Genomic DNA, 25,520 nt, shown 5'->3' on the forward strand with positions numbered 1-25,520 from the left:
GGGAGCCAGGCTCAAGAACTACTGGCAGGCCTGGGAGAACAGGGGTGCAGACGCACAGTCTGTGAAGTTACTCAGAGAGGGGTACAGGATTCCATTCTTGCGCAAGCCCCCTCTAGCAACAACTCTCATCGACCTCTCTCCCAGGTACAGAGAGGAGGACAAGAGGCTAGCTTTACAGCAAGAGGTGTCTCTCTTGCTACAAAAGGGAGCGGTAGTCATAGTCCGGGACCATCAATCCCCGGGCTTCTACAACCATCTCTTCTTAGTGGCGAAGAAGACAGGAGGGTGGAGACCGGTGCTAGACGTCAGTGCTCTAAATGTCTTTGTCACCAAGCAGACGTTCACCATGGAGACGACGAAGTCGGTGCTAGCATCGGTCAGGAAGGAAGACTGGATGGTCTCGTTAGACCTAAAGGACGCGTACTTTCACGTCCCCATCCACCCAGATTCCCAACCTTTTCTAAGGTTCGTCTTTGGGAAGGTGGTTTACCAGTTCCAAGCCCTGTGCTTTGGCCTAAGCACGGCACCTCTAGTGTTTACCAAACTGATGAGGAATATTGCCAAATTCCTGCATTTAGCAGACATCAGAGCCTCCCTCTATTTGGACGACTGGCTTTTAAGAGCTGCGTCAAGTCGTCGCTGTCTGGAGAATCTAAAATGGACTCTGGATCTGACCAAGGAATTGGGTCTCCTGGTCAATATAGAAAAGTCCCAACTCGTCCCATCCCAAACTATAGTCTATCTAGGTATGGAGATTCAGAGTCAGGCTTTTCGGGCTTTTCCGTCGGCCCCCAGAATCAGTCAAGCCCAAGAATGCATCCAGAGCATGCTGAAGAGGAACCGATGTTCAGTCAGACAGTGGATGAGTCTGATAGGGACACTTTCATCGCTGGACCAGTTCATCGCGTTAGGGAGACTCCACCTCCGACCCCTTCAGTATCACCTAGCTGCTCACTGGAGAAAGCACATGACGCTAGAAGCGGTCTCAGTTCCTATCTCCGAGAAGATGAAGTCTGCACTGACTTGGTGGAAGAACAACATTCTTCTCAGGGAAGGTCTACCACTGGCTGTTCAGACCCCCGACCACCTTCTCTTCTCGGACGCATCGGACACGGTCTGGGGTGCGACACTGGACGGTCGGGAATGCTCGGGCACGTGGAATCCGGATCAAAGAGCACTGCACATCAACTGCAAGGAGCTACTGGCAGTTCATCTGGCCTTGAGAAGTTTCAAGTCCCTCCTTCTAGGCAAGGTGGTGGAAGTGAACTCCGACAACACCACAGCCTTGGCGTACATCTCCAAGCAAGGAGGGACTCATTCGATGACGTTGTTCGAGATCGCAAGGGACCTCCTCACCTGGTCAAGAGATCTAAACATATCTCTAGTAACGAGGTTCATTCAAGGCGACATGAATGTCATGGCAGACCGCCTCAGCCGGAAGGGTCAGATCATCCCAACAGAATGGACCCTTCACAAGAATGTTTGCAACAGACTATGGACCTTGTGGGGTCAGCCCACCATAGATCTGTTCGCTACCTCGATGACCAAGAGGCTCCCAAATTATTGCTCACCGATTCTGGACCCAGCAGCAGTTCACATAGATGCCTTTCTTCTGGATTGGTCCCATCTAGACCTTTATGCGTTCCCCTCGTTCAAGATTGTCAACAAGGTACTGCAGAAGTTCGCCTCTCACGAAGGGACAAGGTTGACGTTGGTTGCTCCCCGCTGGCCCGCAAGAGAATGGTTCACCGAGGTACTGCAATGGCTAGTAGACGTTCCCAGGACTCTTCCTCTAAGAGTGGACCTTCTGCGTCAGCCGCATGTAAAGAAGGTACACCCAAGCCTCCACGCTCTTCGTCTGACTGCCTTCAGACTATCGAAAGACTCTCAAGAGCTAGAGGCTTTTCGAAGGAGGCAGCCAGAGCGATTGCCAGAGCAAGGAGGACATCCACTCTCAAGGTCTATCAGTCAAAATGGGAAGTCTTCCGAAGCTGGTGCAAGGCAAATTCAGTATCCTCAACCAGTACCTCTGTAACTCAGATAGCTGACTTCCTTTTACATCTAAGGAACGTAAGATCCCTTTCAGCTCCTACGATCAAAGGTTACAGAAGCATGTTGGCAGCAGTCTTCCGCCACAGAGGCTTAGATCTTTCCAACAACAAAGATCTACAGGACCTCCTTAAGTCTTTTGAGACCTCAAAGGAGCGTCGGTTAGCCACACCAGGTTGGAACTTAGACGTGGTTTTAAGGTTCCTGATGTCAGCAAAGTTCGAACCGCTTCAATCAGCCTCTTTTAAAGATCTCACTTTGAAGACTCTTTTCCTAGTTTGCTTAGCAACAGCTAAAAGAGTCAGTGAGATACACGCCTTCAGCAGGAACATAGGATTTACATCTGAAACGGCTACATGTTCCTTACAGCTTGGTTTTTTAGCTAAAAACGAACTCCCTTCTCGTCCTTGGCCCAAATCGTTCGAGATTCCAAGTCTGTCCAGTTTGGTTGGAAACGAACAAGAGAGAGTACTATGCCCAGTAAGAGCTCTTAAGTACTATTTAAGACGTACGAAGCCATTACGAGGACAATCAGAAGCTTTATGGTGCTCTATTAAGAAACCTGCTTTACCGATGTCGAAGAACGCAGTGTCTTATTACATCAGACTTTTGATTAGAGAAGCCCATTCTCATCTGAATGAGGAGGACCATGCTTTGCTGAAGGTAAGGACACATGAAGTTAGAGCTGTCGCAACTTCAGTGGCCTTCAAACAAAACAGATCTCTGCAGAGTGTAATGGATGCAACCTATTGGAGAAGCAAGTCAGTGTTCGCATCATTTTACCTTAAAGATGTCCAGTCTCTTTACGAGAACTGCTACACCCTGGGACCATTCGTAGCAGCGAGTGCAGTAGTAGGTGAGGGCTCAACCACTACATTCCCATAATCCCATAACCTTTTTTAATCTTTCTCTTGAAATGCTTTTTATTGTTGTTTTTGGGTTGTACGGAAGGCTAAGGAGCCTTTCGCATCCTGGTTGATTTGGCGGGTGGTCAAATTCTTTTCTTGAGAAGCGCCTAGATTAGAGGTTGTGATGAGGTCCTTTAGTATGGGTTGCAGCCCTTCATACTTCAGCACCTAGGAGTCGCTCAGCATCCTAAGAGGATCGCGAGGCTCAGTAAGGAAGACGTACTTTAAAAGGCAGAGTAATGGTTCAAGTCGACTTCCTTACCAGGTACTTATTAATTTTATGTTTGTTATTTTGAATAACTGCTAAAATGAAATACGGGATACTTAGCTTCTAATGTTAACATGTATGCTGGTCTCCACCCACCCCCCTGGGTGTGAATCAGGTACATGATCACCGGGTAAGATTAATATTGAAAAATGTTATTTTCATTAGTAAAATAAATTTTTGAATATACTTACCCGGTGATCATGAATTAAAGGACCCACCCTTCCTCCCCAATAGAGACGCAGTGGACCGAGGAGAAAATTGGTTCTTTGTTGACAAGAAGTACTCGAGTACCTACTCGACAGATGGCGCTGTTGTTGTACACCCCCACCTGTGTAGCGATCGCTGGCGTATCCCGCCCGTAGGTTTTTTCTGTCGGGCAGCAGAGCTGCAGCTACATGATCACCGGGTAAGTATATTCAAAAATTTATTTTACTAATGAAAATAACATTTTATCTATGCATATGAAATCCTTATGTCTTTTGAAATGGGGATTTTGTCTTCAGCGACACTCTAATGGCCATAGAATCACGATGGCGAAGCTTCGAACATTCCTCTCGCAAAGTAGCCACTTTTGTCTTTGGCAGTGGGAGGCACAAAATATACAAACAGGCTTGTCCATCCTTTACCCCTCACAACTCCTAAAAATTTATAAACATCTGGTAGAAGTACAATTTGACGCTGTCCTTTTTGGCTAAAAAGGTGAGCTAGTTGCACGGTCTTTCTTATGTAGTCCCCCACGCTCGTGGTTGAAAGGAGATATCCTTCAGTTTTGCAAAGAAACTCCTGGGCAAGACTGATCCTATGGCATATTGACCTCTGAGAGGCATCGGGTGGTGATAAAGACAAAATGCTCTTGTGCCCTGTGAGGACTCTGTGGTGCTCTCTGAAAAGGACTCGACACCTCACGCCTGAGTGTAGGAGATTTTTTGTAAACACTGGCAGGTCCAAGAAAGAGGTGGGTCAAGTGACACGGTCTCTTCATGGCTTTGTGAGACGATGCTTAGATTTTATGCCTCGGCTGACAAGAAGATAGTCAGAGGTATTGCCTCCACCCTTGTGTTTAAGAGAAACTTGTCGGTGGGCCAAGTGTTCAAGGCAGGTGTCTGGAAGAGGCAGACAACCTTCACGGCCTTTTACCTGCGAGAGTGTAAAGTATCTTGACACCTTTGTACTTGGAACTCTGATGGCTGCAGTATTTATCCATTTCAATGACAGATTCCAGCTGAAGCCGAAGTAATCTCCCTAATCAAAAGACTCGGGTTTATATGGCTATAAAAAATACAAAATTACTCCTAGAATGTTATTATTTTGCAGTGTATAGTTGCATTGGTTATATAGCAGGGTCATACATATTTGCTTGCTTATTCCCTGTCAGTGTATGTGGATGCAGGCAAGGCCACCACTTATCAAACTAGAAAGCCTACTTTTCCTCTCATTCACAGCTATAATTAATAAATATGCATATTAAACTGTTGTTGTTATGAAATGCATACACATATTAGTATTGCATTGAAGACTAAAGATTTCTTATCTCTCTCTCTTTCAGGTGGGATCATACACACTTCAGCAAGTGTTGAAAGTTTTGAGTAACAGCATCAAACACATTCCAGGCCACAGAGGAGAGGCCCTACACGAGCGGCTGCTTCACCCTGTTGTCAGTTTCAGTGTGGGATCCCAGCTGATCTCCGCCATGATGGACACTTTAACATTACTGACTTACAGCATGCATGGGGATGAAGAGAAAGGTAAGGTTTATAAATTTATTCATCTGCTGTTGTTGGGTTACATTTATGATTAAGAATAGAAACTGCCTTGGGGAATCCCTTATAGTGTGGCTCGTTTGACATACGATGGGTGGTAATATGGGTCCTTTTCAACATGCCTTCACCACGCTGACATTACTGTACCTTCTACCATTTACTTTTGGTCGAATTCTTTTAGTCTCTTTATTTATAAGCTTTCTCACTTACTGTACCTTAACATGTTTTAATTTTTATCCCTGTTATATAACAAAACATTTAGGTGAGCTCTAAAAATATTCAAAATTATGGTTCAAAGGTTTCAATAAACTAATCATATAGTTATTGTTTTACTTGTCATGAATATTAATCTAAAAATCTATTAGTTTACCTAAGGAGGTTTAAGTCATTCATTAAAGTTGCAGATTTGTTGAAGGTCGTGGCATGGGTGGTGTGGCGCTGGGGGTTGGCTAGGGCCTTTGTATCGGCCCATTCCTTTGACGAAGGAATTAACTAAATGGAAGACAACCTGTGAATAGTGGATTTCACGCGCCTTTGCTTTATACACGACACCCAAAAGGTGCTCGTGCGAGGGTTGTAACCTCAGCATTCCATGCTTTTATCTTTCTCTGGTATAATTGGAAGGTTTTATCAGAAAAGGTATATAAGAAGGACTCTTTTCACCGGGGGCCACAGGTCTCTCCCCAGAAATAGATTTTTCCTTCGTCAAAATCCCTTTTTTGTACTGAAAAATGAGTAAATTCTTTCAAATGTTTTGTTTCCTTCATATCTCTCGTTTTTAATTTTATGACTTCGAGACTTTCGCAGCAGGTAAATGATGTATTTTCCCTTTGTAGGTCTCAAAGCCTTGGAGAAATGGGTCGGCCCTATCCTGAAGGCATGCGATGATTACCTGAAGAGCGTTCTCTTCGAAAAATCAATTCCAGCAGATGCCGAGGGCGAAGAGAAACTTTTCAGGTATGTTTACATAACTACTGTATAACTATTTTAAAGTTTGTTTTGATTTTATTTAGGTATGGTATCTGTTGGATACAATGGAAGTTTTGTAAACTAATTTGTTTTTCGTATATGAAATGAAAAATGATAGAAAGACATTGCAGTTATGTCAGTAGATGGCGGGAGTATAGTACTTCATTCCCCAATTTTAATCGTTTCTTAATACTGCATTTAGTCTTCTTTTTTTAGGATATATTATGTTGGATCATTTCTTCTTCTTCCCTTATCAGTCTCGTTGTCAACTTTCTCCATCTACTTTTATTCCTTGCATCTTCGTCACCAGTCCCTTCTAACCACAATCTTCCTGTCTGATCTGCTTACTCCACACTCCTCCTTCCCATCACTGGAGTGTTCTTAGCTCTCTTGATTAGTTCTATCTCCTCCTTATTTATTACATGGTCATATTATCTCAGACAAGCATCCCTAGCCTTCCCCTTTTACATTACATGGTCACATTATCTCAGACAAGCTTTCTTAAGCCTTCCCCTTTTACATTACATGGTCACATTATCTCGGACAAGCTTCCTCAAGCCTTCCCCTTTTACATTACATGGTCACATTATCTCGGACAAGCTTCCCTAGCCTTCCCCTTTTACATTACATGGTCACATTATCTCGGACAAGCTTCCCTAGCCTTCCCCTTTTACATTACATGGTCACATTATCTCGGACAAGCTTCCCTAGCCTTCCCCTTTTACATTACATGGTCACATTATCTCGGACAAGCTTCCCTAGCCTTCCCCTTTTACATTACATGGTCACATTATCTCGGACAAGCTTCCCTAGCCTTCCCCTTTTACATTACATGGTCACATTATCTCGGACAAGCTTCCCTAGCCTTCCCCTTTTACATTACATGGTCACATTATCTCAGACAAGCTTCCCTCGCCTTCCCTTTTTACATTACATGGTCACATTATCTCAGACAAGCTTCCCTTTTTACATTACATAGTCTGTTGGATCATCCCTCGGTATCCACATCCGTTAGTAGTGTGGGAATCCATCTCATAACTTGGTCAGCTCTTCCATGGCCCAGGACACCCCTCTCAAGAATTTTAGAAACCCAAAATCAAATCTAAAATTTTATGAGGTATTATTTCTCTGAACCTCCCAAGATGCTCATATTTCTTCTTCAGAAGCTCGTTTTAATTGACATTTAGTTTCAAATAAGCGCATATCTTTACTGTATTATTATTATTAGTATTGGTAAAGGAAGTGACATTCTAGCAGTAAGTGGTTACTGATATGCCAGTGTCTCAGTGATGTGATCAGACCTCTCAAGATTATTTGCTTATTACAGCGCATTAAAGTGTCTTTCTGTTGTTTTGTTAGCAATTACTGGGTGGAGCGAGCACAGGATTTGTTTCTAGGACATCACAATCCCCCATTCCCTTTGTGAAGAGTGTGTTTCCCTCATGTTACCTGTTGGAATAGTAGGATTCAGTGGAAGATAACGTTACGGATGAAATCTCACCCCTTTAAACATTGATTGGATAGCTTATAGGTACCCCTAAATAATCCTGTTGTACTTATTAGTCACTTACTAAGGTAATATATTTTTTACCTCCGCCATAAAGTTGGAAGGTAATGTTTTACCCCTTGTTTGTGTGGGTTGGATCGTGAACAGCTTCCTGGTCATAATTTTAATCGTAGAGTAATGAAACTTGAAGGGATTAACTATTATGTGAAAAGCTGCAAATGATTTAATTTTAGAAGGTCAAGGTCAAAGGTCAAGGTTGTGTTCGAGCAAAAGGTTGAAAAATAATCTGCCACGGTGGAGGTCTGCGCTCTACTGAGTGCCCCTCTAGTTTAATACAGTAATCATCTCGTGGTTTCAATAATCTACTTACCACAGCATAACTGGGAATACAGTATTGAATGTTAGCATTGAAATCTACACGGAAATGGTTATGATACATGGTTAAGCTGTATTTTTTTTTTAATATATTGTTTATTCCTCAGACATATCTTCACGTTAGGAGAGGCCGCCATGCTATGCCCTTGCAAGGTGAACCGAAGAATGTTTCTAATGGTTCAAAGTATAATTTTCCATCAGTCAAGAAGAGAAAGGCTGAGAACTGTCCGAATCCCGTCGTCTCAAACACAAAGCTCTCAGCCAACGGCCATCTCCTTTAAGCCGACCACAAGAGTTCGGGTGAGTGCCGTAGCCTCTGTACCATGGTCTTTCTATACATTGCCAAAATACTATGAATCTAAATTTCTTTTCTTGCAGTTCAATTATTATTTTGGGATTATCTTGAATTTATACTTTTCATATCTGTTTAAGCTCAACAAGAAAGGTATAAATGAAACTGATATAAATGTGAAATGGAGGATAAAGAAAGAACTCTCTTGGTGTTATGCTTGTTGCCTTTCTTAAGAGTGCTTTACTTTGCACATTGGAGATGATGATAAGGTTGTGTTTTTAGTGATTCTTTAGTTTCCAGCTACTTTCAATCCATTTTTTTGTCTCTTTATCAAGGTGTCAAATTTTCAGTTGTTATGTAAGAGAAAGTTATATTAATAATTGGTTGGCTGTGCTTATCAAAAGCTAGTAGTATTGCAATGTGGTTTGTGAGGTTACTTTATAGCTCATTATACAGGTCTTGAATATTTTAAAAATTTCAAACTAAAATTCAAATCTTTAATTTTGTTTAAATGTTTTCAGGCAGTAGCTGTCGTAACATTAGGCAAAATGTGTTTGCAGAACGAAGAACAGGCCAAGCGAATTATTCCCGCTCTGGGGAAAATGTTAGATACACAAATCTGCTCAGCACTGAAGATCAACATAGTGTTTACTCTGTCTGATATGTGTGTAAGGTAAATATTTTTTTCTTTATCGTCATCTCCTCCTATGCCTATTGACGCAAAGGGCCTCATTGACGCAAAGGACCTGAATTGGCGCAAAGGGCCTCTTTGAGATAAAGAGCCTTTTCTGTATAGCAATTAATTTTTAAAGTAGAAAAGTGAATCAACATTTGTCATGTTGCAAGTTGTTTTGGCTTTTTATGTTGATCTCCATATAATAAACCAAGCAAAATTTCTATAAATATATGAAAGTACAAAGGTGAAATTGAGTCAAAACATTGATTATTTATTTATATTATTTTAATGCGAACAAATTATAACTGCATGTGTACATTTGTTAATGCACACAGATTTTGATAAAAGACAGCAGAATAATTTACACTTCAATCTTTGTACAAGAATGTCATCATCTCCTCCTACGCCTATCAAGGCAAAGGGACTCTGTTAGATGTCACCATTTGTCTCTATCTTGAGCTTTTTATTCAGTATTTCTCCATTCATCATCTCCTACTTCCAACTTCATAGTCCTCAGCCATGTAGGCTTTGGTCTTAAAACTATTTTAGTGCCTGCGGAGTCCTGCTAAACATTTGGTGAACTAATCTCTTGGGGAGTACGAAGAGAATGTAAAGACTTAATATTTTGATTAATGGCTTTTCGTATTTGAGTGAATATTTTTTCTTCTTGTTTGTCGAAGGTATGCAACCCTCGTGGATCCCTTAATGCCCCAAGTGACCGCCTGCTTGCGTGACCCCGACTTGGAAGTGAGACGAACCACTCTCACCTTACTAATAAATCTGTTGCAAGAAGACTACCTGAAGCTAAAAGGATCATTCTTTTATCGCATTTTGCAGGTTAGTTATTCAGACTTGGGTTGTGTATACAAAAAGTCCTCAATTTTCAAACTTACAGAGGTATCAAGAAGCTGTTCGCAAGTGAAATTTTGACCTAGTGCTTATGATTTTCAGCTGCGAAAGTCAACAAAATAGTCCTGTTAACCCTATTCAAGTTACAAGTTCTTTTATACACATATAACGCTCTACAAATGAAATTACATTCTTTTCCGGGCTGCCCAAAGGCAAGAGCCCGGGTCTTACACAAGGTAAGGCAATCTATATAGACAGACAGTCCTGTTACATATTGCAAATGTTATCTTACTTACAGCAATAAATTATATATTGGTTGATTACAGAATTTCATTATAAACTTAAGATACAATATCTGTTTTTTATGATTTCAGTTAGATTTGTGCTTGTATCTCTGAATGTTTGTAAGTTCAGGACCTTTTGTATAGGTTTATCATTATTATTATTATTACTTGCTAAGCTACAACCCTATTTGGAAAAGCAGTGTGGTATAAGCCCAAGGGCTCCAACAGGGAAAATACCCCAGTAAGGGAAGGAAATAGGGATACTAGAAGAGAAGTTTAAGAACAATAACAATATTAAAATAAATCTTTCATATATAAACTATAAAAACTTGAAGATAACAATAGGATAAAAAACTTCAAAATAACAAGAGGAAGAGAAACAAGATAGATGTTAATTGAATGTTGTACGACACACGATTTCTATATAAACAGATGACTATATCCTTTCTTTCAGTGCCTTGCTGACGAGCACGAGGACGTACGTAGTACCGTTCTCTTTTACATAACCGAACGTCTTCTGAAGCGTTTCCCAAAGATTTTGTGTCAACACTTTATAGAATGTATATTTCATTACAACTGCTATGAGGTAAGTTTCATATTTAAATACTTAGTTTTTACTTCTTTTTTTTTTAATTGTAGCATGGAAAATTCTTTAAAACTCATGGCTGCAAGTTAATCAGGCTACATAAAAATTGAAGTTACTAGTCTAAGAATATAATATATAGAGCCCAGCAAATGTCAAGTGAAAATTTAAAAAAATTTAAGCCAAAGGAAAACGACATAATTCTGTTGAAAATCTTATTTCTGGATATTGCATGGATTGATCAGTGAATATTTTTTTTCTCCCCGTAGGAGCACGAGAGTTATAACAGATTCCTACAGAGTTCAGTAGAAAAAGAGTTGTTCTCCTTGGCCGGCAAAGAACACGCACAAGACAGAATGATGATCTATAAGTTCATGTTGGACCACATGCCAGATGACCAACGATTCACGACGACGCAGCGTCTATGTCAAGATGTGTTAGGTTTGTAAATAAGTTTTAACAATTTGAGTTCTGGTGTTTCTAAACCAGTGGTTTACATTTTCTAACTATGGCATGTAATTACAAAAATTTATGCTGTTTTGTTTAAGGGCGTAAGTGATGTACGAAATTACAATTACTTGAACCTCCTCTTCCGGCCTTGACGGTGATCACTACACTCAATTTCTAATTGTTTTTATCAGGTTAGATAATGTTGTTTACTGTTATTGCGATACATCTAAACTATGTCATTGCTTTTAAAATATTAAGATAAATTTGAAATCCTCAGGCGGGGTAGTGGATGGCAGGGTAAAACTCTCGGCCACCAGTTTACCCATGCTAGAAGACACGCTGTCGGTGCTGAGGTGCGACGAGATCAAGTTAGCGTCTCTGAAGTCACGTCCGGAGGATGTGGACCAGCCCACAGACCAGGCTGAACAGGCTGCTATGGCGGGTATGGTCATTAAGAAAACTATTATTTCGCAGGTAAGACTACCAAAAAAATGCTGGTATTTCAAATGTTCTAAGATTCATTTATTCCTTGTATTTTAAGGGCTTTCATTACTGCTAAAGTTTTGATAGAATCAACAGCTTTCTCGTAGTTTATAACAGTTTTATATACATCACATATCATGAAGCAACTTAGAAAATTTAATAATTTCCAAAAACTGTTACTTGCAAGTTTGTTTATGGTATATTTAATATAATTTAATAACAATAATTATGGTATATTTCAACATACTTATTTGAACACTTGCAGTGAACTCTTCCATTTACTTGTGGTCAAGTTTAGTTGTTTTGGTTCTGTACTTTAATTATTGTATATTTGATTATATGGAAGGGTTGATTGTCAATATGCATAAATTATTTTCATGATAAAAAGGGTATTGGAAATAATACAGAAATAATTAGGATTAACAATTTATTTTATTTGAATTTAGTACTATACCAGCATCATATTTACTGACAAACGATCGATAACTTACAGGTGGTGAAACGACATGTGATAGAGAATATTGTTCCAATTCTGATTGCTGTTAAGCATAAATTGGAAGAGCATAAATCGCCTCTGATGAAACATTTGCTTCTTTACTTGAAGGAAATTATGAAGGACTACAAAAATGAAGTAAGTTTTTACTCCAGATTGATTGATAAAATTATTTTATATATTTTAAGATTGATCAACAAAATTCTTTGATATATCTATTGCCTTTTTTCAAATTGTTGAATAATTAATTCAACTAATCTGTATAGTACTAGACATATTTGGAACAGTAATAAAAAATATTTTATTAATTGTTTAGTCACCACAATCCATGATTCAATAGGTCATTGGAATCTTAATACTATATTTGTAAACTGAAAATCTAAATTGTTATAGTTTTATATAAAACACCAAATGTCTTAGTCCCTAACTTACTGTTATGTCTTTGAGAATTGGTAATGTTGCTCCATTATGTAAATGTGTTTGTGTTTGCTCTAGCTCTATTGACTACCACAAGATTTCCATAACTCCCATTTTTTCCTACACAAATACAAACCATTGTTCTTTACCTAACATCGAAGCTAAAACATGGCAGTTCAAACATATAACGAGGTGTAAATGACAGGCAGGTACTAGGGAGGCAGCACCTCCCCATGGTGGCTCACCTGGATTTCAGCCGTCCGCAATAACACATTCTTGATGGCTGGAATTTTGGCGTAATTTATTTTATCATTTTTCTCCAGCATGTTCATATATGATTGTTCATAGAAGGGCTTTTGCTCAGCGCCTTCTCTCGAGTGTTAGAAATGTTTCTTCGCCAGGGTTTTCCAAAGGCTTCGGCCGCATCCAGGGGCTTCTCATGGAATGTGTGTGTTCGTAACCTTTTGATTTCGTCCCTGCCTGGCGTTAGGGAGACTGGACTTCAATACCCTTCTTATGGATTTTCCTCCTTAGGGAAGTCTTCTTCAATGCCCCTGGAGTTATCCTTGAGGTGGTTTAGCCTTTACCTCTCACTTTACACTTAGCTTGACATTCCTTGAGTAGAGTCTTTCTCCTTGAGTGAGAGCCCTTGGGAGTTTGAGGCAGAAGTTCCAGATGGAGGCTCCCATCCCCCCCATGAAAGGGAGCAGCCCTTTCCAGAGAAGGCAATAGCTCTTCGGGTTGTGTTGTTCTTCCCTTGTCTGTACAGGGACCTTCTAGGGAGATTTGTCTCCCCTCCAAAGGATCTTCCGCATGAGAGGTGCTGGTGGAAACTGCGAGTGCCTTCTTCAGCTTTGAATCTAGGGACTTGCCCTTCTAGAGGTCTCCTTCGGAGCATTAGTTCTTCGGTGTGTGCTCCGAGGCTCTCCACCCTTAACAGATCCTCACTCTTCAAAGGAGGATCTTTGACACCTCTCAGGTTTCTCCTATGAGGTGGTCTTGGAACTTCTAGATGTTCCTACTACCAGCATCTTGGAGAAACTACATAATCTCCAGTCTAGCTCTGGCTCTACCGAGGGAGAATTTTCTCCTAGGCGCCCTAGGACCTAGCACTCTTTGGTTACTGCTTCTCTAGGTCATCATGGAATTTCTGAACACTCCTTCAGTTTTTGCTGCTACACAGATTGTTGTGAAACTTCTAGGTCTTCCTACAGACACCCCTAATGTCCATGGTGAGGCTGCATAGTCTCCGGCATTGCTTGGAAGGGAGAGTCTTCGCCCAAATGCCCTTCCGAAGGAAGCGCCCTTTAGTTACTGCTTCTCCAGTCTGCCTTGGAATTTCTCCCAGGTTTCTTCATGAGGGAAGTGCCCTTCTGTTCCTGCTCTTCGGGTTTGGGGGTCCAGTAAGTGAGTCTGACCCTTGCCACTGTTGAAAGAGTTGTCTGAGTGTTACTACTAGGAGCACACTTATAAGTTTGTTATGCAACCTTTGCCACACTACTTATAAGTTTGTTATGCAACCTTTGCCACACTGCCTCTTCAGAGGTGGATTGTAGACACACTCTTGTAGGTGGTTTAGTTTATTCCAGACCTTCCAAAAATGACTCTTCCAATGCCACATCCAGGAGTTTTGACTGTAGAGGATTTTACAGTACTTGCTCTTCCTACGACGAACCTCGCCAGATGCACCACCCCTTAGGAGCATCTCACAAATGCACTCCTCCCAGGCATCTCGTAGGTTGATGCTTCATAGACTCTTTGCCTTAGATTTGTGAAACTCGAGTATTTCTAGAAACACCTTCCCTTGGGAGTGTCTCACAGACATGCTCCTCTAAGGGAGGTACTTCTCTACCTTAGGTTCGTCAACTCTTCTAGTATGTCTTCCAGATGTGCTGTTAGTGTGAACATCTCTTATAGATATGTCTCAAGACATGCTCTTTCCAGGCACTCTAGCATCTGACTCCAAGGCGTGCGCGTTCCTAACCGCACATCCATTAAATCTGTCTCTTAGATGAGCTATCCTTGATGCTCCTTGTCAAGCAGCTCCACCAAAAGCACTCTATACAAAGCTTAAAGAGGCTCATTCCTTATTAGTGCATCTTCCAGGTATGCTACCACTGAGGCGGCATCTTCACTAAAAGCATATTTATCAAACACCCTTCCTCCCTGTGTCTCTCCCTATACAGCAGCATTAGGCAGAATTTGCCTCCCAGGCACATACTCTACTCCTGATGGGTTATTCCTACTGGTCAGATGTCTCTCAGACATGCCTCACAGGGCTCACATCCACAAGGAATGCATCATTTGTCTGCCAGATACAGAAGAGGGTGATAAAAAGATGTGATGTTCCTCAAGGTGCTGCACTCTATCAGAAAGTCAACAACCTAGGAGATGCCTTGTATTCTACCTTCATGAGGAGGAAAGGTAGCCTAAGACCCTCTCTGTAGTGGCCCTAGCCTAGCAGCATGAGACCTAGTCTTGAACTTCCATGGTCGGCCTTAACCAAGGAAGCCTTAGGTACGGGGAGTCTCAGGTTTTCTGATATAAGGACTCTTTGAGGGCAGGGAGGTTCTTCCGTTTAATTCCTACGACCTTACGAGCCAGAAGGAATACTTTCAGGCACAGGAGGTTCTTCCTTCCCCTTTTCTACTAGACTGCAGATGCAACTGAGACACTAGGTTTCTCAGCAGTTCCTTTTTTTTTTGGTATGGAAGTCACGGCTTTGGCTGCAATGCTAGTGGTTCTCTTGGATCGTTTACTGGTCGAGCAGTCGGACTCCAACCAACCATAGCAAGATGCAAACCCTTAACATTTTCCTGATGAGACCTAGGGTAGTTTAGTTCGTAATGCACCAGAAGCTCTTTCTCCAAGACAAGTTCTTGCTAGGCATGCTAGGCAGGCAGTTTTCACATGCTCTGCCTTAGATTTGCCAGATGGGAACGTTTCTATACATGACTTCCCTTAGAAGTGTCTCACAGACGTGCTCGTCTGAGGCATGCTCATTCCACATGAGCTCATCTTCCAGGTGCGCTACCACACGGGCATCTTCACTACATGTGCCTCCTCCTGACGCTTTCTTCCTATGTATGTCTCTCAGACTCATGTTACAGTGCTCACATTCACTAGGAAGACATCATTGTCTACCAGATGCAGAGAAGGGTGATACAGATTCAATGTTCCTTAAGGTGCTGTGCTTTTATCAGAAAGATCAGTTAACCCCGAGGAGGGAAGGTAGCTTACGACCCTCTCTGTCATGGCCTCTATCAGCACGAGACCTAGGCTTGAGCTCCCTTGGTCGGCCTTAGCCAAGAATGCCTTAGATATCCCCGGGGAGTCTCAGGTCCATAGATAAGGAGTCTTCAAGGGCACCTTAGTTCCTACGACCTTTATGAGGCAGAAGATACTTTCAGACTCGGCAGTGTGAAGACTGGGTAGTTCAGCAATTTGCATTTTTCTGGCATTGAGGTGACAGCCATGGCTGCCATGCAAGTGACCTCATGGATTGTCCACTGGTCGAGTACAGTCAGCTACCTGGCCGACATGGAGAACCTGACCAATCCTAGCAAGATGCAGGCCGTCAAAGACATTGTCCTGACGAGAGCTAGGTGGTTGAGTTCCTAGCGCACCGTGCGATCAACCAGTAGGCCAAATTGGTGCAAAACATTGTGATGCTTTTAAGATTCCACAAACTGATCAGCTGCTGAGGAAGACTTAGTTTATGCTCTTGCCTTTGAAGGAACCCTCTCTCTTCCCACCAATGACAGTGAAGGCAACAGGGGGAAAATTGGAGGAAGGATTCTCAAGAACTCTATATCGTGTAGTATGCAGTGTTGTCTCGACCTTCCACATCAGGTCAGCAAAAACAGCTGCCTAACTGTACAAGCCCCGAAATCCAGCGCTGAGAGGTGGTACTTGCCCTTAACAATCCATCCTCGAGAACTCTTCTACACTGTCTTTTCCCTATTGCCAGAACCAGGGTCGCTATAAAGCTAGAGGGAAAGGGAGAAGGAAATGTCTGTTAGGAAGAGCGTTCCACAAGTTACCACTAGACGTGGGATGCCGTTGAGCTGACTGTGGCTCAACGGTGCAGAGAGGGACAGTGGAGGTTCCTTCCTATCTGATCAACGTCTCCTGTTCATCATCTCTCCCTAACCTCTGATTTCACCCTCCAACGTCATTGTCATCTTACTGCCTGGGGTTGGCAGAAGATCCTGCTTTCAAGTGGTAGTTCAAGCCATAATGGTGAGGGGCACTCTTCTAGAGGTAAAATACAGCTCCCCAGGCTTCTGCAGTTGATCCTTTAGTATTATTATTTTTTTAAACAATAATTCTCATAAGGAAGGCATCTGGAGGCTGGAGATTGTTTGTCAATTGAGTGTATTCTTGGAGAACAGGTTTTGGGGGAAGAGCGCCACTTATGTGATTCGTGTCACAATTGCTGCTCCGAACAGGACATGAAAGGGTGAGCCTTCCTCTCTCGTGATAAATGAGGGAATGAGGTAGAAGTACATGATCTCCCTGCTCGTGGTAAACAAGACCGAACCATCTTGACATGCTCGAAGAGATCCAGACAGAGTAGATTAGTTGTTTAATGATCTCATGCCAATCCCTTCTCACAAAGAGGATGAGCAGGGGATGCTTCTTCTGGTGACTGGCAATTCCTGGTGATTTGAAGTGTTGGCTGACACTTCCTTCTTTGCAGCGTTCTTCATTGGGCAGACAGTCAACAAAGTGTCTTAGTAGTATCCTGAGACAGGAGAAGGACCAGAGTCCTGACCAGTAAAGCTCTGGATCAGTCTCTCGACGATACTTTCTCGGAACCTTACTAGGAAGCGCTGGAACATGACACAGAGCTTCTTTTCCGAGGGTTGGGGGCTTGGGTAGTATTACTGTATTCTCCCAATGAAACTTTGCATGGAATTGTTAGCTGTTGTGAGACTCAAAACAGCTGGTCCTCCTGTGCTATGATATCCTTGTATTCTTTGGTGAGGCATTCGACACCTTTAAGCAGCACATGAAGACACGGTCAAAGGGGGGCAAGAGATGCTTCACATCCTTCGTGGCGTGGTTGAGGATTTCAGAACATTAGAAAAGACTTTTGCTTCTTGCCCTCTTTCAAGGAAGAAGCAGAGGTGAAACGATAACTTTTATTTCTTTTTCCGAATGCTGCTGAATCTCTCACATTGGGAAGATGAGAATTCCCTATAAATCTCGCTAGGGGAAGACATGGAACATCTCTTACCTCCACCAAACTCATGGAGGTGCAATAAGGCCAGAGCAGGTTCTCATACATACTTGAGAAGCACTCATGATCGCTGGAACTGAAAAGCACAGCATGGACAGCAGTCGAGTAGATGTCCAATCATCCTAACAACCAAGAGTGAAGTGGGGATTGAGTTGCAGGCTGCTACACACCTGTCCAGCAAAGTGGGAACAGAGTGCAACCATACAATGTTGCCACACCCACAAGATTTCCTTAATTTTGGTCGTAGTAAATGGCGACGGTTAGCATTTGCGTAGAAACATAAAAAAATTAAAAGGCAGTACAGTAGTGTCATAAAATAAAAATCACATGTTCAAGTAATTTGTATTTTTCCTAACAGTACAGTACTTACCTCGAACTACTTTCTTAGGAATATCTGGGATCTCCTCCCAACCGACCAGAATTTTGTGTAGTTTACCCTAATCCCGTTTTCTATGCGGGGTAACATCTCGACCCCGGGTCAGAGAGCATGCTTTTTCATGTCTCGATCCCCAGTAAGTTTTTGACAGCTTAGGTTTCTATGAAATCCAGTAAGGCACTCGGGGTAGGATGGGTGGGCCATGACCCGAAAGTAGTTCGAGGTAAGTACTGTTAGGAAAAATACAAATTACTTAAAATTTGTGATTTGTTCCAACATGGAGTACTTACCTCAAACTACTTTCTTAGGAGACTTATACTTTAAGAGGTGGGAGTGTCCTTCCGGACCTAGAGACCGTGATGAGTATAGAAGAGGAGCCTAGATAGGAGACTAGGTTCCCAAGGGAAACATGGGAAAACTTCGCAAAAAATTATCTAATTAACTCACCTCTGCAAAAAAAATCCTAGGAGACTCGTCCTTCCATTGATAGTGTAACCCATGGCAGTCAGGAGGTTTTTGGGGTCATTTCCGGAAGGTAATAGGGGAAGGATGGAAAGGGGGGTAAGGAAGGAACCTGTGTCTCTTGGACTTACCGCCCGCAGTTAGCCCTGGGGCTACACCTTTAAATCGTTTGGAGCGCGGAAATGACGGGACCGAGCGAGAACCCGTCCAGGGACCTCCTCGAACAGTCCTTCGAGTAGTGAGCCGTAAAGGTAGACTGACTAGACCATGTACCTGCCCTCAGGATTTGGCCCACTGCCATGTTTTTCTCAAAAGCCAAAGAAGTACTTAGACCCCTAATGTTGTGGGGTCTGGGCTTTCCTGGAAGGGGGACCCCTGCACTACTGTAGGCCCTGACGATCACCTGCCGTAGCCAGGAGGAGACGAACAGACTCTTGATTTCGGGTCGAGGTCTGGCTGTCCTCTATAAGTACTTCCGTATTGCCTTGATAGGGCACAGAAGCAAGTCCCTCGGATTGTCCGAACGAGGGCTTGCCGGCACTGAGAATCCTTCAAACTTGGGGTCCCAAACTGCTGGATTCTGAGTCTTGGCCACGAAGGATGGTACGAACCTGAAGGTAGCTTCACGCCAGCCCTTCAAGTGTGATACCTCGCACTACAGTCCATGAATCTCTCCTACTCGTTTTGCTGATGCCAGAGCTAACAGAAAAACTGTCTTGAGGGTGAGCTCTCTGTCCAAGATGTCCTTTAGGGGTTCGAAGGGAGGTTCTGACGGCATCTTCAGGACTCAGCCATGTCCCACTGGGGCACCCTAATGGCCTGGGGCACTTTAACGGCCTGAGGGGGGCACGATTGCTCGAAACTCTTGATGAGCATCGAGATATGTCTGGAGGTACCCAGGTCGATGCCCTTCAGGAGGAAGACTTGGACCAGGCCAGCCTGGACTCCTTTGATGGCTGGGATGGACATGTTTACCTCATCCCCGAGATAGACCAGGAAGTCGGCTATCTCCGGGATGGGGCTTGATGTTCTTCGAGACGCACGACTTAGTGAAGGTAGCCCATTTTGCCTGGTATACTGCGGCTGACGAACGTCTCAGGTACCCTGACATCCTTGTTGCCGTCCTCGACGAACATCCTTCCTTCCTCAGGAGGCGCTCGATAACTTCCACGTGTGAAGGCAGAGGAACCGAGGGTTTTCATGGAACCTTTGAAAGTGCGGTTGCCGGAGAAGGCCTGGTCTGTCCGGAAGGGGCCAAGGTGGATGGCGCGCCAGTTCCTTTAGATCTGCGAACCACTCTCTCTGCGGCCAGCAGGGCGCTACCAAATTCATCCATAGGTTGTCCGCTCGCCTCACCCTGTTGGGGACTTGCCTGAGCATCCCGAAGGGAGGGAAGGCGTAAATGTCGAGGTTGTCCCAAGGGTGTTGGAAGGCATCCTCGAACGCTGCCTCCGGATCTGGCACAGGAGAACATAACACGGGGAGCTGTGCGTTCAGTCTCGTGGCGAAGAGGTCTATCACTGGCGAGTCCCACTTCTGAATGTGAGTCTTGGCCTCTTCCGGGAGCAAGGACCACTCGGACCCTAACACTTGACCCATTCTGCTGAGGCTGTCAGCGAGGATGTTTCTTTTCCCTGGAATGAACCTGGCTGAGATCTTGATCTGCTCTACTTTGGCCCATTCTAGTAACTCCATTGTGAGGTTGAACAGCTCCTTCGATTTCAGTCCTCCTTGCTTCTTTATGTAGGCCACCACCGTGGCGTTGTCGCACATCAATGCCACGGTGTTTCCTTGGAGCCGATGGCCGAACTCTAAGCACGCTCTTCACACTGCCATCATTTCTAGCACATTTATGTGCAGGTTCTTCTCGTCTAGCCAACTTCCTCTTGCTGTCTTGTTGAGGAGATGAGCACCCCAACCCTTCTTGGATGCATCCGTGAACAGAAGCATCTCCGGAGGGTCGGCTGCGAAGGGCATTCTTTTGAGGGTGTTCGATCTGACGTGCTACCACTCTAGGACTTCCTTCGTCTCCGGGGATACCGGGACCACCTTGTGCGGGGAGTCTCTCTGGTTCCAGAGCTCCTTCAGGTTCCATTGTACTCCCCTGAGTTTGAGCCTTCCCTGGGGGACCAGCTTCTCTAACGACACGAGGTGACCTATCAGTCTTTGCCAGTCCTTGGCTCTCCTGGGCTGGCCCGACAGGAAGGGCCGGAGGATCTGATCCAAGTTGTCCAGTCTCTCCGCTTCTTTGTCCAGGAGTCTCCCGACAATCTTGCTGAGCACGGTGTCCCTCTCCCGCAGTACCCGATTAGCGGCCTGAGCGATGGACCGGTAAGAGAGGAACTTAGGGCCTTCTCCCCCGAGCTAATCAGCTCTTTTAGTAAGGCCTGGTTCTCCGGAACTGCGAGATCGTGCAAGGCTCGGAAACCTACCAGTGTGCAGGCCCACCAATCTAGCCACAACGATACGTATACCAGGTCCTTGGCTGGCTCTTCCATTAATGGAAGTCTCCGAAGGGGAGAAGTAAACTGGGGCGGTGATAGCTCTCTCTTCTGCTGCTCCCTGGCCCAGGATGGCGACTGCTGGCTCTACCGTACAGGGACCTTCGCGGTGCCCTTCGGGAAGGTAGAAACGTCTCTGGGTCTTGAGGCCCTGGAGAAGTTCGGAGGCATTCTGACTCTTGGGGGCTTCTGCGTGGTTGGCCACGATCCTGTCTATGTGACCCATACCCAGCCTAACGTCCCTAGACAAAGGAAGCGCTAGTGAGGGCCTCTGTTGCACGGGTGCATCGACCAGCCTGCCGAGGCCCGAGAGCCAGTCTTCGTCCGTGGAGGGCTTAGGCTCGTCCAGCCTGTGATGACGCCTAATGAGGCCTATCACTCTCCTGTAGGCCGAAACTTCTGCGGCCGAACCTTCTATGCCGTCATCTATACTTTCTGTCGGATGTTCCTCTGCTTGTGACGGGGGACCCCTGACGGAGGGTGCCGCTTGGGGAGGATGCATCTTCCTGGCGCGGTCTAGTCTCGGCGGTTCAGGATGGAGGACGGGCATCGCCGCCGAGACGGAGGGTTGCGTCCTGGGCTTATCTCTGCCTACGGAGGTCCAGGAGGCTGCGGGCTTGCTCGTAGAAGGAAGGTGTCTCTCACGTTACGGTCGACTCGTTGCTGATTTTGAGGCCGGGACGCGGCTGCCAGACCGAAGGGATGACTCTTTCCGCTGGGCGGAGAGAGCTGGAACCTTCGCAGACTTATGCCTGTCCCCTGGGGCCTGAAGAGACAACTCTCTCCCTTGATCGTACCTGCTGCTGGGGACGTACCTCACTGGCGAGCGAGCCCTTGGGAGCCAGCCCGAGGTGCCCGGAACTGCTGAAGCTTCCAGGAGTTGTCTACGTGGGATGACGACCCGCACCCATTCTTCTCTCGGGGAGCAACTTCTCCTATACTTCCTCCGGGGGGATCTAGAACGCCTCCCAACGTGGCGGGATTTGGAACGGGAGCGTGACCGTCTCCTGCGGGGCCTATCTCGCCGTCTTCTATGGTCCCTTGGGGCTCCGTCCTCCGAAGAGTAGGAGTAGGCCTCGACCGAGGAGCCCGAAGACTTGTAGGATCTCACTGAATGGTCTGAGTCGCACCGCGTTGCTGGTGGGTCCACGCGTCGATCGGCCGGCGACAAAGGCTCCATGAAGACGGACGGGAGCGTAGCTGAAGGCACTGGAGGGGAGCGGGGTAGCTCCTCGCTAGGGAACCAGGTCTTGAACTCTTCTTCCAGCCTCAAGGGTGATCTGAAGGGCGTCTTCGGAGGAACCCACGCGAGGGAGTCTGGTGGCGGCGAGTCCTCCTTCTCGGCGCCACCCTCGGCTGCGGACGTACCTGAAACACATGCCCAAGAGGCGGGAGAAGAGGCTGCAGCAGTCTTTCCCCACATAGGATTGTCAGAAGAGACGGGCCCTGCTTGCACCAGGCCTCCGTCCTCCGAACACACTCCCGTCCCTCCCTCAGGCCCCTCACTTGCCTGGATCGACAACACAACCCCACTATCTGGTAATTCAGACTCCTGGGAAGAGCCACAGGCCTCTTCCCCCGCAACTGACTTACCTCGTCCCCTATTCTGGGTAGGGGAAGGCGGCAGAGACGCTCTATCCGACGATAGGCCGGGCGAAGCAAGAGGCGAAGAGATGCTCGGTTTCTTAGGCGATCTCCTGGAAGACTTCTTTTTCTTGATGCCGTAACGCACCCACTGCACCTCATTTCAGGACTCGCACTCCGGACACGTGGCTGTAGGGGAACAAACACTGCCCCTACACGAAGAATACAAGGAGTGCGGGTCAACTTCAGGCTTTGATAGGAAGGCGCCACACGATTTACCGGCCATAGGCCCAGGGCAACGATGGGGATGCTCCATTGTGCACTAGTAAGGCACCGTGAGACACAGGAACACAGAGGGAAAAGGATAAGGAATAGCACAAAGGGACCATGTGGGAACCGCGTGGGACACAAGGGTTGCACTGGGTAAGGAGAGCGCATCGGGATGTTATCGCGACGCGACCAGAAAACTTACTTGGGATCGAGACCCAAGCAATCATGCTCTCTGACCCGGGGTCGCCTCGTGGCGCGTATCACTCCGCCAGAGGTTATCCCGCATAGAAAACGGGAGTAGGGTAAACTACACAAAATTCTGGTCGGTTGGGAGGAGATCCCAGATACTCCTAAAAAAGTAGTTCGAGTAAGTACTCAGTGTTGGAACAATTAATTTTTTCAGTACAAACTCTTTCCGTGTTACAATGCTCGACAGGAACAACTATGTTGCATAATGGGAGGTAGTACAAAACTATCAAACAATTACAGTTATCAGTAAATACTTCATATTATTGACTGCTTCCATCAACATCCCCTGCCACTACTTTTATTCAATCTGAGAGAAAATGTATACATAAGATTTAAACAGCCAGATCAATAGGGCACCAACTTAGTCATATTTCTATTAATAAACAATGGTTTGTATTTGTGTAAAAACACGTCTTTCGGGAAAAAATTAGTCTTTTTGTTAGACTGTAATCTTAAAACTAAAAGTTTATATATTTTGATATAACATAAAAATTATTTTACCGTGATCTTTCAAATATTAAACATTTTGAAAGGAGAATCAATCTTTTATCAAATATTATTAGCGTATTTTTCGAAAACCTTACATGTTTAGATATTAAAAAGCTCAATGAAGTAGGTAAGTTTTTGTTGTATGAGAATTTTTTTTAGTACAAGTAAATTATAAAGCTCTAACTATTCTTTTCAGATTAAAGAAATATTAGCTGGTGACAAACAACTTGCTCAAGAGATTGAATTTGATTTGAGAAGATTTGACCAAGAGCAGAAAGAAAAAGAAGAGGAATTGGAAAGGAGAAAGACAGAAGACAACAGTGCTGAAGAATTACGAAAGGAAGGTAAAGATATTCCAGAGGAAAACACCAACGCTGAGGAACAAGAATGCTTGGTTACATCACCAAAGAAAAACGATCCAGGGTCGGTCACATCACCAAAGATTTCACCGGCTGCTCAGAATGACGTTCATAAACAGGCAGTGATGAATTCTAAGGAAGTACTGGGTAGGAGGAAGAGCTGTATTGCCCCAGTGCCATATAAACAAGATGATTCAGGTCAGGATAACGTTAAAGATTCTGTTCCAAGTTCCAAGGAAGTTGCAGAAGCTCCGTCATCAAAACCTGAAGTTACGGGACGAGGGACACGGAAAACCAAAATGTCTGCGAGAAGCTCCGATTCTGGGAAAGAGGGTAGTAACAGAGATAATCCTGCAAGGGAAAAAGATAGGGAAATAAATGAAAAGGATGATATTTCTGCCGACAACCCGTCCAGTGGAAGCAGTTCTCCTTTAAGAAATAACGTAAAAACACCGACAAAGAAAATGTCAAAGAAGACTAAGGAAGAACTTATACGTGCCATCAGCACGCCCCAACAAAAATCTGGTGTGATTAATAATATTACATTTATGGAAGAACAGAATATCAGTGCGATAACCCTCGACTCGACCATCAGTACAGATTCCAGCAGATCTCATGAGCAGAAGTCTAAAAGGGTAATGCATCAAGAAGGCAATACCAAGGAATCGGAATCGAGCAGAACACGCAGATCAAGCAGGAAAAGCGAGACCAAGAGTCGATCGGCGCAATCGGCTTCTAAAGGCCTCGATGCGGGATCGGAACGATGTCGGCCGCAGTCGGTTTCCACAACGGATGTGGACCGCGACACCAGTGCGCCTGCGAAAGAGAAACCCAGCCCTCACAGAAGTAAAACTAGAGGAGCTACAGAGGCAGCAAGTAAAGGGAAAAGAACAAGGGACATGACATCCCTCAGTCCAGATCCGAAAGACGACGGTGATCCGGAAAAACCGAAAAACCCCAGGAAGAGAGTCAGTCAGAGACGAAAGAGGTAGTAGTAAATAGGTTCTTGTACAGGAATTATTTTGATAGCGTGTGCCTGGAGTTCAAGTAAACACAATAAATGAAAATTCACTATTTTTAAGCCAATTAACATTCCTTATTTTTGGTACTTTTGGTTATCAAGTTGCAATATTAAAGAGAGTTAATTCACAAGGATATTTTACAATTTATTTTTAAGAAGTTAATCTGATATTTTTCGTAACCAACTCCAGTACAGCTCAAGCTTTAAAAGCAAATGTTCAAACAGACATTTTGTTACCCAGAATGGGTTGGTTTAAGTTATTTATTTTGTGCTCAGGAAATTTTTGGAGTTTGGGTTTTTACGAACCCACATTAATAGAAAGAATCCTATATTTATTTATGTTAAATGCATTTAAGTGTATTTGGTCTCAGTTAAATCAAATATTGTATACTGTACATGATATTTCTTAATAATAGTTAGTAAACTATTAATGTGGTTACAGACATACAAACTTATTTTTGTACCGTACAGCATAAGAGTATATTTTATTGTCAGCTAGCCAGATGTTGCTATTTTGGAACGGAGATGTTTAAAATTTTATTCCCTTTGTAAAAGAATTCTTTAAGTGTTTATTGTATTGAAATACAATATTTAAAAGACT

The 25,520-nt window shown here is 44.2% G+C and overlaps 1 protein-coding gene across 1 annotated transcript in view; it reads left to right on the forward strand.

Moving 5' to 3' along the window:
• LOC137638678 (condensin-2 complex subunit D3-L-like) overlaps positions 1-25,520 on the forward strand; it is a 38,840-nt gene extending 13,320 nt beyond the window's left edge. Inside the window, exons 6-15 of the mRNA XM_068370969.1 lie at positions 4,772-4,970; positions 5,822-5,942; positions 7,944-8,136; positions 8,650-8,801; positions 9,485-9,641; positions 10,392-10,523; positions 10,790-10,961; positions 11,248-11,444; positions 11,947-12,084; positions 23,736-25,520. Of these exons, the coding sequence (XP_068227070.1) occupies positions 4,772-4,970; positions 5,822-5,942; positions 7,944-8,136; positions 8,650-8,801; positions 9,485-9,641; positions 10,392-10,523; positions 10,790-10,961; positions 11,248-11,444; positions 11,947-12,084; positions 23,736-24,890 (2,616 nt within the window). The 3' untranslated portion in view covers positions 24,891-25,520. The remainder of the gene's footprint in view (positions 1-4,771; positions 4,971-5,821; positions 5,943-7,943; positions 8,137-8,649; positions 8,802-9,484; positions 9,642-10,391; positions 10,524-10,789; positions 10,962-11,247; positions 11,445-11,946; positions 12,085-23,735) is intronic.

Source organism: Palaemon carinicauda, chromosome 3 (assembly GCF_036898095.1).
Source record: "Palaemon carinicauda isolate YSFRI2023 chromosome 3, ASM3689809v2, whole genome shotgun sequence".
In the NCBI taxonomy this organism is placed as follows: Eukaryota; Metazoa; Arthropoda; class Malacostraca; order Decapoda; family Palaemonidae; genus Palaemon; species Palaemon carinicauda.